The sequence below is a fragment of the Oryzias melastigma genome, unplaced genomic scaffold (assembly GCF_002922805.2).
Source record: "Oryzias melastigma strain HK-1 unplaced genomic scaffold, ASM292280v2 sc00308, whole genome shotgun sequence".
NCBI lineage: Eukaryota > Metazoa > Chordata > Actinopteri > Beloniformes > Adrianichthyidae > Oryzias > Oryzias melastigma.
In genome coordinates this window covers 24,358-38,268 of record NW_023416917.1, presented here as the reverse complement: position 1 = coordinate 38,268, position 13,911 = coordinate 24,358, and the positions used below count along the sequence as shown (strand labels likewise).

The 13,911-nt window shown below is 40.1% G+C and overlaps 2 protein-coding genes across 2 annotated transcripts in view; one reads left to right on the top strand and one right to left on the bottom strand.

Moving 5' to 3' along the window:
- sult4a1 (sulfotransferase family 4A, member 1) overlaps positions 1–9,745 on the bottom strand; it is an 11,694-nt gene extending 1,949 nt beyond the window's left edge. The window contains exons 1-6 of the mRNA XM_024263298.2: positions 9,449–9,745; positions 6,178–6,308; positions 3,880–3,960; positions 3,028–3,154; positions 2,862–2,956; positions 2,051–2,189 (exon numbers count right to left, since the gene is read on the bottom strand). Of these exons, the coding sequence (XP_024119066.1) occupies positions 2,051–2,189; positions 2,862–2,956; positions 3,028–3,154; positions 3,880–3,960; positions 6,178–6,308; positions 9,449–9,617 (742 nt within the window). The 5' untranslated portion in view covers positions 9,618–9,745. The remainder of the gene's footprint in view (positions 1–2,050; positions 2,190–2,861; positions 2,957–3,027; positions 3,155–3,879; positions 3,961–6,177; positions 6,309–9,448) is intronic.
- pnpla3 (patatin-like phospholipase domain containing 3) overlaps positions 9,669–13,911 on the top strand; it is a 20,766-nt gene continuing 16,523 nt past the window's right edge. Inside the window, exons 1-2 of the mRNA XM_024263297.1 lie at positions 9,669–9,791; positions 12,352–12,614. Of these exons, the coding sequence (XP_024119065.1) occupies positions 9,691–9,791; positions 12,352–12,614 (364 nt within the window). The 5' untranslated portion in view covers positions 9,669–9,690. The remainder of the gene's footprint in view (positions 9,792–12,351; positions 12,615–13,911) is intronic.

The following is a 13,911-nucleotide window of genomic DNA, read 5'->3' as shown; positions in this document are numbered from 1 at the left end:
GTTAAAAAAACTAGCAGAATGCCAATTTTTAAAACTTTTAAACTGTAACTTTTTAACTCAATTATAAATAATAAAAAGGTGGGAATATTATTCCAGAATAAATCAACTTTAACCTTAAATATATATCTTGTCAAAATTTTACAAGTTAGAAATGAGCTCAAGATAACATCGGGCCATTAATAACAATAAAATAAAATGATCTGGAGGCCCGGATAGAATAACCCGGAGGGCCGGATCCGGCCCTCGGGCCTTGACGTTGACACATGGATTAAACAGTTCCGACCCGTACCTCTCAGGGGTTCTATCTGTTGTAGGTCCAAAGAAAAATAGAACAGGACGGTTGAGGCGGAGTCATTGTTCCCCCCCGTTGATTGGCAGAAAGTGATGACGACATTAGAAAGTACCAATATAGCGCTATGCTAGCGATTCCGTTTTCCTCTTTACGGCGGGATTCTTCTTAGCATTCTTCTGTCAAACAACATTAAATTCCATGTACCAAAAGTAAACAAGAAAACTACGAACTGCTATGACCTCCATTGTTGTTTTTCTAGTCGTCGTATTACAATGACACAATGACACGCTATCGTTCTACAACCACGCACGCGCCGTGAAAACAAACCGCTCAGAGGAAACGAGGCTTAACTGGACCTGCCAGAATTAATTGTAAAGTACTGTCCTACTCCTTACTGGATCGTATCGGACCGGACCGCTCAGTGGAAACCAGACTCAACATGTTACGATAAACAGCTGAGACATAAAGGAAAGTCTAAACAATATGAATGTTTGTGGCCGTGGAGCACACAGTTGAGCCAGATTCATCTGAAAGTCTTCATGTGGAACAATTATCTGAAGCTGAAGCAGGACTTTAAAAACATAAAACATCTGTCTGACATCAGGATGCCAGAGAAAATCAAACATCCTCCATGTTCATCTTTTGATCTATTCTTAAAGCTTTTTTAAAAAAAATCATTTCATTTGTATTCATTGAAAGGAAAACATGCAAAACAAACTTAAAAACTCAAAGATGATGGAAACAAAAGAAAAAAATGAAAAGGAGACAGAAAGAAGAAAAACTTATTGTCTGCTCCTTTCAACGAATCAATAAATGAAACAGTAAGAAAGACAAACATTGTTCTGTTTAGGGACACAGTAGCAGAAGATTAGAAAAGAAGAACAAAAACTTACAATTACAAACATAAATCAGTGCAAAATGAATTCCATACCTCAGGGTTGAGCAGGTCTCATTTGTACTAGATAGGTTTATAATCATTAGTTAAAATATTTTTAATGTAGTTTTTAAAACTTGATATTGTTGTGGTGTTTTTAATCTCCAAGCCCTGGTTCACGGCTCCAATAAACCCCTTAAGGCTGGGGGTCACGCAGGGAGGCTTTGGGTCTCATTTTGGTTTGATTCAAGTGTGGATTTGAACCTACAACCTTCCAGTCTCAGGCCACTGAATTCTCTTAGTATACGTCCTCCATCATCAGAAGAATGCCCTCCCCCTTTTCTGAGCAACTGATGCAGAAGTGAGAGAAAAGATGGACTGTTCCAATCCTCCATCCTTAACCTGGGTTTGCTGATAAGAAGAAAATTAATGATTAAAGACGAGGTCCTCTGGTCCCTCTGGTGCATCTTCAGCTTGTTGACACAGATTGTTTCTTAATCAATCGGAAAGTTTAAATTGCGTCATGTCTGCTTCTGACATCCGTTTAGAACTTACTTTAAAAATTTTGTATTTTATTTTTCGTTTATTCATCTTTTTCATTCTTTTTCCCTTTTTGTCTTTAGCAGTCTTACACTGCTGGGTTTTGTTATTTTAGTTTGGGGTTGGTAGTCTCAGTTTGTGGGCTTTGTTTATTTGTTTTCTTTAGGTAGTTTTAGTTAGGGGAGCTGCTGACTGGGACGGTCGACATGTCTGGGTCAGCAGTCTTTATGACTTATTTAATGTTTGGTTCCAGTGAAATAACAGAAAACTCCTTTGATTGAAGTGCTTGACTCAGATGTGGGTTGTGTTCGTGGACAGCAGTAGATCTGTCTCTGCACACTCACCCCTGCACATGGACAGAGCCTCGGAGCTGCAGCAGTGTTCGATCAGCTGGTGACAGCTCTCCACCATGCTCTCCAGCTGAGCCTTGTCACAAGAAACACCCAGGAAGCGGGCCAGCTGCTCCACCATGGTGCCCAGGTCCTGCAGGAGACACGGAGGAAATGTTCTGGCAAAGATTTTACTGACCACTGCGCTCGCTGAACTTTGGAGCTTTTGGGAACAATTGATCCTCTTAAAAAGTGCAAGGTGTTCGATCATAGCTTCCCGAAGAACAAACTTCCAGAAGAAGACATCAATGGGATCTGACACAGACTGATAAAATAGGTTGTTCTGATCCCTGATTCTAGACTCTTCCAGTTGTTTTCCACAAGAACTGTGTGAAAAAACCTTCATCCAGCAGATCAGAAGGATCCTTATAAATGTTATTTAACAGACATTGAGTGTATTGTGAAGAGAAGCAGCTGCTGTTCTCTGCCGTTTGACATTTTAAGGTTTTTAAAAAGCATTTTCTTCAAAAAAAAGAAAAACAACTTGATTTATGATTCCTGGAATGTGAAGAACACAGAGGCTATAAAGCTTCCAAGAATTTTAATTTCACATTTAAAAATTAACTGTTTCCAGAAAAATACACGCAAGGAAGATTACAAAAGAAAAGATGATTTCAAAAGGCTGTAAAACGGTCAACATTCATATAAGTAACTAAATCTGCTACAGAGAAAACCTTCAGCTGACATGAACACGTTTAGAACAAGTTCAAGAAGTAAATCACCAAAAACCACCTTCACTGAAGGGGTCTAAAAGAAGAAGCATTACCTTATACATGTCTTCATACTTTAAGAAGAGGACGTTTGAGTCCATGCGATGTTCCCAGAATTCCTGAACATGTTCAAACCAGGAGCCGTATCCCACTGCAGGAGCAGAGTCAGACACATGTGATCTCGGTGAAATGCAGCATGTCCTCCAGCAGCCTCACACCTACATTTCTCATTCATGAAGCGACGGCAAAACTCCTGGAACGTTCCTCGGTAGCTCATGGTCCTGAGAGAACGGTGGAACTGGTAGTAGGACACCACCAGGTCTTTGGGGTTTCTGGCCATGTAGATCACCTGGAAATGAGCCACAAGTGTTCTTTGGAAAATTGTTCTTCATGATGTCCTGACAACACAAAGACGACACTTCCACTTTCCTACCTAAATCTAATCTGGAATCTGATTATTCTAATCAGGAATGTGTATATTTTGACCTGGAATCAGAAACAGTATAATGTGCATAATTTAATCTGGAATGTGATTTTTTTTTCCCTTTGGAATAAATTTTTTGTATTTGAAATGTGCTAATCTAGATCTTGACTCCAAAATTTTGACTTGTTTACCTCTAAATGAACCGAACAGGATAAACATTTATTGAACACTAAAACTGCATTTTATATAATAATAAAACGCAGGAATATTATTCCAGAATAAATCAACTTAAACCTTAAATAACTTTCGATATTTTACTCTCCATAAAAATATATTTTGTCATAATTATACAAGTTAGAAATGAGCGGAAGATAACATTAATAACAATAAAATAAAATGATCTGGAGGGCCGCATCCGGCCCCCGGGCCTTGACTTTGACATGTGTTTTAGATCCGTAACATTACATACATTTGTTGGATAAAGAGGAGAAACCTTCTCTCTGCATTTGTACTTTATGGATTAGAGTTGATTTAAAGCTAAATCCAACTCTTCATTGAGTTGATTGAATGGGATTGATTCATAGGAAACCACATTAGATTTATGACATCATTGGATGCAGTGACAGGAGTGCATGTGTCTGTGCACCAACCTTGGCTTCTCCTTTGTGCAGGGCTGAGGGGAGGAATCGGTAGGGGAGGTGGCTCTTTATCAGGCGAGGTGATGTCAGCTCCTGCAGGGACACAACAGAATTCTGGGTATTGTATCCATGCAGCTAATCTTTCCAGGAAGTCAGGGTTTGAGATGAATGTAAATATAGAGGCCTTCCTTCTTAACATCTCTGGGATTTTACTCAAAGGTAGCATTGATTTATTATTGTAACCACATTTGAACTATTAACAAATTTGAAATTAAACTGAAAAAATCTGAAATACAACATAAATTTCATAAAATAAAAAAATTCTACATAAAAATCTGATTTGGTAATTAAAGACAAAAAGCATTGTGACTGACTAGTAAAAAGTAAAAAAAATGTTCCTGACAACATTTAAAGCTGAAATAAGACCGAATCAAACATCGGCTAAGTCGGTTTATTCACTGACTGTATCAGAGAACTGGACCAAGTGAGTGTGATGTCATCCATATGGTTTACTTCAAGCTCCAACCAATGAAGAAAATTCAGTCGCCATTTTGCCTTGATACGGACGCCGCCATGTTTGAGCCAGACTACATCAGTGAGCAGTGATTGGGTGGGTTCCCCCACTTCTCTTGGATGTCCTCCTCCTGGACGGGGTGGGGGGGACCCCTGGTTCTGGGTGTGTTGGGGGGCAGGGGGGTTCTGGCTGGGCGAGAGCTTGCACTCTCTGTGCTGGATTCTGGCGTTGGGGTCCCCTATGGTGGTCCTGGACTGACCTGATTGTCCGGTGGCAGATATCCTCTATCTGTTGTGTTGCACAGGTATCGAGGGGTCTTGGTGTGGGGGTGACTGGGTACCTTCCCTCTTTTTACATTCCATCATCCACCTCAGCAGGAACACTCACCTGAGCACAGGTGTCAGCTCAGCGTGACAGAAGAAAATGCCTCAAATTAGTTGGATTGTATGCAAACAAACTCCTAATGCTCTTCTGTGAGACTGTGTCCGAGAGCCATGAGACATGCCCACATCTTTACTTCCATCATGACAAGAATCCCAAACGTTTGAGGCTGTTTTTGTTAAGATTTCTTACAAAATATTAAAAGGTTTTGTAAGTTGTGTAGTAGAAAAACAGTCTCAGGGAAACTGTGACTGAGCAGAAATCATTGACTATATAGACCTGGACCAACACTCTCTCACTCCCAAGTCATCACATATTGACGTTTGGTTAACAATTTCTATGCGTCACTTTTTGACGTTTTGAGTGTCCCCAACTCATTGTTTTTTGACAAACCCTCCAGGCCACAAACTTGAATCGGTCCAGTACTGCGACATGGAGCGCACCGGTACCATAACCCGGGCCCAGTTCGTCTGGTACCGGTTCGGGTCTGATACCACGTCCGGTGCTGCGTTAGCGTACCGGGTTTGGGTACCGGTACTAGATGTGTCCCAAGGACCCGTTTACGTCTGGTACCCGGTACCGCATCTTGAGGGTTGCGGATCCTTGGTTTTACAAACAGCAAGCGTGACAAAAAACAGCGAGTTGGAGACATTCAAAACTAGAGCTGGGTTAATAAAATAGATTTGAATTGATTTAAGCTTAATAGATCAATAATGAATTCATAAAAAAATATAAATCGATTTAGCACATAAAGCTTATGTCTGCTAGCCTAATGCTAATGTTTAATGTAATTTCTCAAAGGACGGCTAATGCTAACGCTCGGTCGACCTAAACATACATTGATGAATAAATGAACATCTTTATAAACTCACTGGGAGGAATTTTCTAAACTCTTATGGAAATATTTTTAAAGTAACTATTTGTGGACTAAAACGTTGTTTTTTGCTCATACTTTCTTCTTCTAGAATACGGTGTACTGCTTTAGCGCGATCTCCACCTAGTGGTCAAACCTAAACGTCCTCCAGGAGAAGCAGAACAATGTTTACATGTTAATGATCTGAACATTTTAGTTAGAACTTCTCCTTTAGAGAATCCATGTAACACTGGATGATATTAACAATCTCCTTATTTCACTGATACATTTACAGTATGTGAACTGGATCACATTAATATGAATATATTCAAGACATATAGTAGATTATCAATGTATTTGTAAACAAATGTGTATAAATGTGTAAACTCAAAATTGAATTGAATTGAAGAATCAAAAGAAGTGAAAATATCCGAATGCTCTACAATCAGCTCCAGAATCAGAACCAAACAGGATGCGGCTGCTCTGCTGCTCACAAATGGAAGCAGCTCCTAAAGTGCTTCAGGAGTTCTAACCCAGCTAACACCAACCAGTCACTCAGTACCTGTATGATGTCCAGTCCAGGCTGTGGGTACTCTAAGACCGGCAGCTGTTCGTCAATGTTCATCAGGCCGATCTCATCAGGGTCTGCTCCTTGACTCACCAGGTACACCACCTCCTGCAGCAGGCTGGTGCCTACAGAAACAGTTTGGGGAAGTTATGGATTTAGCGGCGAAGGTTTTCCACAGTAGAGACTCAGACATGACTCACAGTGACTGATAGGACATGTTTGTGGGCTGATGTTTATTTTAATCTCTCCAGTGTGACTTTACAGCTCTTTGGGCCTTGATGTAGGTAAAAAAGAGTTATATAAGTATGCATTTAGGATTCACAGCAGGGGTGTCAAACTCAATCGCTCAGGGGGCCAAATTCTATAACACACCTTAGCTCGAACAGGATAAACATTATTGAACACTCTAAAACTACATTTATAAACTGTAACTTTTTTACATAATTATGAACTAGATATACAGCATTACCCGTGATAATGCTAGTGTGAATGCTGTAAGATGAATTTGGCTGCTGAAGATTCTAGTGCTGATAGCTGAAGATGCTGAAATTGATAGTTGAAATGACAGCTAAAAAAGCTGAAGTTGATAGCTAACTAAAATATTGGTTCAATGCCAAATTAACCTAAAAACAAAAAAAAATAATTTAGGTTAGTCAAAACGGCCAGTGTGTAGCTGAAAAAATAGCTAAATTTCAGAATAGCCTGAAAAACAAAAATAAAAACCTAAATTAGCCTAAACAGCTAGCATACAACTGAAAAAATAGCTAAGCTTCAAAATGGACTAAAAAAGGAAAAAAATTTAAATTAGCCTAAACAGCTAGCATGTAGCTGAAATATTAGCTAAACTCCAAAACAGCTTAAAAAAATCTTAATAAATGCCTAAATAATCCATAAAGCTAGCAGAATGACAATATTTATAACTTTAAAAACATAACTTTTTAACAGCTAGAAATAATAAAAGACAAGATAATGTTCCAGAATAAATAAACTTGAGTAACTTTCAATATTTTACTCTTCAAAAAATATATTTTCTCAAAATTATACAAGTTAAAAATTAGCGCAAAGATAACATCGGGTCATCAATAACAAAAAAATAAAAAGATCTGGAGGGCCGCATATTATTTCATGGAGGGCCGGATCCGGCCCCCGGGCCTTGACTTTGACACAGGTGATTTATTTACAGGCTGATGAAACTGTTTTTCAAGAAATGTTTCAAGCAAGTAAAATTTAAGTCCGGACGTCATGACTGAGGAATAAGACATCTACCCTGTCTTCACGTCTTACTGGTTTCCGTTAAGAATACATTTTAATAACATTTTTCAAACTTTAATCGTTTTTGCAGTGCAGCACCTCAGATTGGGAATGTGTTGACACAAAGCAGAAGCTACTCCTGCTGATTTCCCCTCAGTATGTTTTCATGAGGACCAGTGTCCTCCAGGGTGATGCTCGTGTTGCTGCTGCAGCTGTGGCATGGCGGTCACACTGAAACTGTGGTGGAGGAGCCTTTTCCTCCTGGCATGAACAGAAATGTTTGATGATCTTCTCTGCAGTGCCGAGTCATCTTCATTTTGTGGTGATTTGTGTTGGTGATAAAATCTCTGAGCTCTTTTCTGATCTCAGTCCGTGAAGCTGGACGGACATTTGATCTATTCGTGTGACAGAATCAAAGGCTGGAACTAAAGGACAGCGTCAGAGGAGCTTGCAGATGGAAACTCTGTTTCCTGGGTGAATTAGATTCATCATTTAGTAAAGGAGAACTTCCTAAACATTTGTGAGTGAACAGGAACATTCAACTTAATTCAGTTAAAGACCCACTCCAATGACAATTGTGTTTTTACCATGTTCTTGAGGACATGGGTATAGAAATTTAATATTAAAATTGCATTTCTGAGTATTTCTTTATTCAAAGTGTGTGTGATGTGTAGGACTTACAACTGTAAGCCATAAGCTTCATGGTTCTGATGGAAATAGATCCATGAACGTCTTTGTTTGAACTGAAATGTCCATCAAAACTGGACGGCTGGATATCTCTGATATTGATCTCCATTTTTGTTGCCCCACTAATGCTAGGGTGGGGTGTGAGGGGCTGTAAGTTAGCGGGAGAGTGTGCTAACAAGTGGATGACAGGAAGTGGGGGCAGAGTTGCTTCACGCCAACAGTCCTGCCCACAATTCAGACGTGAGGAAACTGTCCTACAAAAGGACACAGGGTTTTAGATTTTGGCTAAAAAAAACACTCCAAACGCTTTGAAAATAGATCAGAAGATGATCAGAGGGGACTTTAAATGTATTTTCCAATTAATCTACAGCAAGTGTCAAAGTCAAGGCCCAGGGGCCAAATCCGGCCCTCCCTGTGGTTCTATCCGGCCCTCCAGATCATTTTATATTATAGTTATTAATGACCCGATGTTATCTTGTGCTTATTTTTAACTCGTATAATTTTGACAAAATATACTTTTATGGAGAGTAAAATATTGAAAGTTATTTCAGGTTTAGGTTGATTTATTCTGGAATAATATTTCTGCTTTTTTATTATTCATAATTATGTTAAAAAGTTACGGTTTTAAACTTTTAAAAATTGGCATTCTGCTAGTTTTTTGGACTATTTTGGCATTTACTAAGATTTATTTAGGCTATTTTGGAGTTTCGCTAATATTTCAGCTACCTGCTAGCTGTTTTGGCTAATTTCGGTTTTTCTGTTCAAGATTTTTTGACTGTTTTAGAGTTTAGTTAATATTTTAGCTACAAAGCTTTTTTGGCTAAATTAGGGTTTTTAAAAATCTTTTTAGGCTCTTTTAGAGTTTAGCTAATATTTCAGCTTCATGCTAGCTGTTTTGGCTAAATTTAGCTATTTTCAGTTTTTTAGGCTATTTTAAAGTTTAGCTTTTTTTCAGCTATGCTAGCTGTTTTGGCTAACCTCCGTTTTTTTTCTTTAGTTTTTAGGCACAAACGCTTCAGGAGCAGCTATAAATATCTTTGTTGTTGGTGCAGATTCTGCAGTAAAAGCCTGTGCGCGCGCATGTGTGGAAAACATGACATCTTTTCCTGCCCTGTGCGCGCGCCGGGGACCCCCTGCAATAGAAACTCACCTTCCGAGGTGCGCGTGAGCGGCATGAGCCGCTGGGCCGCGTGATGATGTAATCATCAGAGTCCTGATATACTGCGATATGCTGACACGTGAACGCAGCAGGTACAGTAGACCTCTGCACCTATCCGTCATGTCAAGCTCCGATAAGATGTGCGCGCGCGCGCGGAGGCGTGCGTACCTGACTTGGGGTAGGTGAGGATCCAGATGTCGCTGCTCCGGATGGAGAAGTCTGAGATCTCCTCCATCCTGCCCCTGCAGAAGGGCGGCAGCCGCACCCCCTCAAACTCGAAGTAGCGGCTCTCGAACTCCACGGGGGTGCTCGGGGTGTCGGCCTCGCTCTCCGCCATCCTCTGAGGACAGTGGGCTTGGGGTGGGCGGATGGGGGGCTCCGCTCCTGTGGTCTTTAGTTGCTAAAACGGGATGCTGCGCGCAGTGGAGTCTGGACCCTCTCAAGCACGGGTGACGTCATGCGCGCTCACGAGTGCCAGCATCAGGACCACTTGCGCTGTGCACGCCCACAGGTACAGACTTGACTTAGACCGTTTCCAGCCTTTTGAAGACCAGCAGGTGGCTATTGCAGATTTTGCAGATTGGATTTGAATTCCAACCATCGTTACAAATAAAAGAAAATCCCGTTTCAGGAAAACATCTCGTTTTTTCTGAGCGTATTTTAAGAAAAACATTGGGAAACATCATGGTAACAGTGCTGCAATGAATCTGATGCATGAGTGCAGCTGAAACACAGACTCGCTTCTTGCAGCATCAGAAACACAATCAATGCCTACGGTATTGTGTGTGCGTAACAAGTGAGTTGTGCGTAATTTTTAAAGATTTACATGTGTTATTAAGCTGCTGTGATTTTATTTTGTGCAATTCACATAAGTGAACTTTATAATATTTGTACTTATTCACAAAATGTATTGTATGAGTTACAAATCAGGACACGCACAAGTACAAAGTTACACAAAAATCCAAAGTTACACACAAATCAAGACTTACACAAATTACGCACAAATCATTAATTACACAAATTACGCACAAATCAAGAATTACATAAATTACGCACAAATCAATAATTACGCACTCACAAATCCAAAGTTACACACGTCAAGAATTGCGCACAAATCAAGAATTACATAAATTAAGCACAAATCCAAAATTACCCACAAGTCAAAAATTACACACACAAATTCAAAGCTACACACAAATCAAGAATTCTGCACAGACCAATCAGGGTGAGTGTATTTGATACATAATGCCCTGAGAGATTACAGTCATAGAGCTTTTCTCTAAAGTCCCACTCCCATTATCTATTGATCATCTACTGATCATCTATTGATCATCTATTGATCATCAATTGATCTATTTCTCAAGCGTTTCAAGTTTTCTTTTTAAGATTGCGCTGTTTTAATGGCTTCTTGGTTTCTGTCAACACCAATATTGACTCAACGATGGGGGCGGACGGTTCGGGGGGTTCCTTCTGCTGGGTTGGTCAGCTGCTCCCCTGCCCCTCCATTGACTCCGCCCCCTGGTTTAATTCTCCCCTGCTTGCTCACAGCCACTCACAACCTGAACATTACATTAGCAGTAAAGCAAAAAAAAAAAACAAGTAATATCTGAGCTATCCAGATGTACAGTTATGATCCAGATTCCTGCTCAGACCAGAAACACAAAGACGATCATGGATCTATTCGTCTGTAAGTGGATCCATCAGAATCTGACCTTTGTCACAAATACTATCTTTTTGAAACAGATTTTTTTTCATCTGCTCCTGATTCACAGCGATTTGAATAAAGAAATACTCACAATTTTATTCTTAAGATTATTTATATTTATACACACACACACACATATATATATATATATATATATATATATATATATATATATATATGTATATATATGTCCTCCACCAATAGAAATAAATGTCACAAGAACATATTAAAAACACTAAAAACATTATTTTCACCAGTGGGTCTATTCAATGCAAATATCATACAGAGTTGAATCAATTAATACGTTTAAAAAGAATTTATAACAGGAAAGAACTTGAAAACAGGGGAGGAAAATACTTCTTTTTATTGATGCGTTTTTGAAAATCAAAATTCATAAATGATGTGATAGTCCTGCTTACAGAAATAGTATTTCTTTAAATCAAATAGTGAAAAACAACACCATTTCCCCTCTTACGCCTTTATTTTATGAATTGTAAATCATGTATCAATAGATTATTTTAATAAAAACTATTAAAAAGCTGTTTTGATATGTTGATAACTTCACTGTAGCTCACACATCTTTATTTTTAGCTGCTCCCTATAGGGGGCGCCCTCTCCTCCTCATCCTCTTAATTCACCATCCATCCTCATTTCTTCTCCTCTCCATCATCAAGTCAGAACACCTTCTCTGCTTCTGGGTACAGACGAATGTCTGCATTTGATGGCCACATAATAAAAACAGATAATATACTGTCTAATAGTAACTAAAAACGATCATATGAGTAAAAGAAAATAGAAACAGACAACAACTAATGGAAGAATTGATTTGATAATTTGATCTAAACTAATAAACTAAATATATTGTTCTTATTAGTCTGACATATTTGCATTTTTCGTATTTTGTTTCTCTGTTTTTGGCTGACATTGTTTTTGGGGAAAAGAAGAGTCTTTGCTGTGTGTACACATGATAAGTTAGAGTATTGGACTCTGTGAGCCTCATAACTGTGGTCTTAAAGGAGGAAAAGTGTCCTAAAACATTTCTAGCTCTTTAGAGCAGAAATAACTTGCCATAACCTCGATGACGTCTGCCGTTTCCCCTTTGTACCGAATGTCCTCGTGCACAAATGTCACTCAGTTCGTGCAATCTCGTGGTGCCTTTAAAGGGACTCGTTAATTTAGCAACTTGTGGTTAAAATGTTTTTCAAAAAACGTGTTGTTAGCACATAAATACAGATATAAAGGGGTATTAAATTAAACATTACATGAGGAATATTCTGTAAAGACGAGTGCAGTCTATAACCGTCGGTTGAGTTGAGGCGGTTTTGTTGTTCCAATGGTCCTGAACGCACCTCGGCTTGTTTTTCAGACCGGGTCTTGTGCTGCTTTCACTGTCCTCTCTGGAGCTCCGGGCGCGCGCGCTGTCCGGTTCAAAGCTCCCCGCGATGTTGGACCTGTCCGGCGGGTGGAACCTGTCCTTCGCGGGGTGCGGCTTCCTGGGGATCTACCACATCGGGGTGGCCAGCTGCCTGCTGGAGAAAGCCCCCCACCTGGTGACGGGGGCCACCCGGCTGTACGGAGCCTCCGCCGGGGCGCTCACCGCCTCCGTGCTCGCCAGCCAGGCGTGCATAGGTGAGACGAGCCGAACCGAACATGTTGGGTTTGGTTCGACTGGTTTTCTTTGGCTTCAAACCAGGACAGGGATGCTGTTGTCAGACATAATAGACTGAGTGTTAACAAGTAGTGACGTCAGGAGGAACTTTATTTGCAGTTTTCAGTTTTACTTTGATCTGGTTTCTATGAAACTGGTGGAAACACGAACGGATAATCCGTGAGAGGTGACCCAGTATTGGGAACACTGCTTTAGCAGAAGATTAGTAATAGTTCACTGCTTATTAAAAAAGAGTTATTAAAGACTTTAAAAAAGTGCGTTTTTAGCATGTTTTGGTGGCATTTTTCCTGATAGTGGAGGACATAAATGAACAAAATTAAACATAAAAATAGATTGCAATGATCCACAGACATGACCTTCAATACTTGTTACATATCAACAGAGAGACAAATGTTTAGCTTGCACTTTACGTATTATCTTTAAAACAAAAGTAATCAGTTAAATATTACAAAGTGTTTTTATTACTAAATAAATAACAGCTTGAGACAGCATCTTAACATCTTAAGTATTATGTTCACAGTAAATGTAAATATGTAAATAACATGAAGTGCATTTAACTCTTTTGACTAAATTAAATAAATAAAAAGATAATTGGTCAGCCGTGACGCAGAGGTAGAGGTGTCAACCTGTGATCAGAAGATCACAGGTTTGGTTCCCGCTGTGCCCACCCATGTGTCAACGTGTTCCTGGGCAAGACTCTGAATCCCACATTGGTCCTTGTGGTGTGAGTTAGACCAGTGTTTGTTGGTAGCTCAGTACAGCAGGGCTCTCTAGCTCAATACAGCGAAGCTCGCTGACTCTATACAGCGCTTCTTGCTAGCTCGATACAGCAGAGTTCTCTAGCTTAGTAACGTGGAGCTCGCTAACTCGATATAGCGAAGCTCACTGGTTTTGTACAGCAGAGCACGCTAGCTCAGTACGGGCAGCTCGCTACCTCATTACAGCAGAGCTTACTAGCTTAGTACAGTGGAGCTCGCTAGCTTATAAGGGGAGCTCGCTACCTCAATATAGCGCATCCCACTAGCTTAGTACAGTGGAGCAGAGCTCGCTAGCTCACTAAAGCGGAGCTCGCTAGCATGCTACGCCGTCCACCGGGAGGCTACCTAGCGCCGCGAGCTAACCAGCTCACAGAGTCTCCACTTAAGCCAAAGGGGGCAAACACAGCTGAAGACAAACCCAATTGGGACGCACATTTTCTGCCCACTTTTAAACCATTTGGGCCCCACTTTGCCTTGCTGGTTGGGTATATATATATAT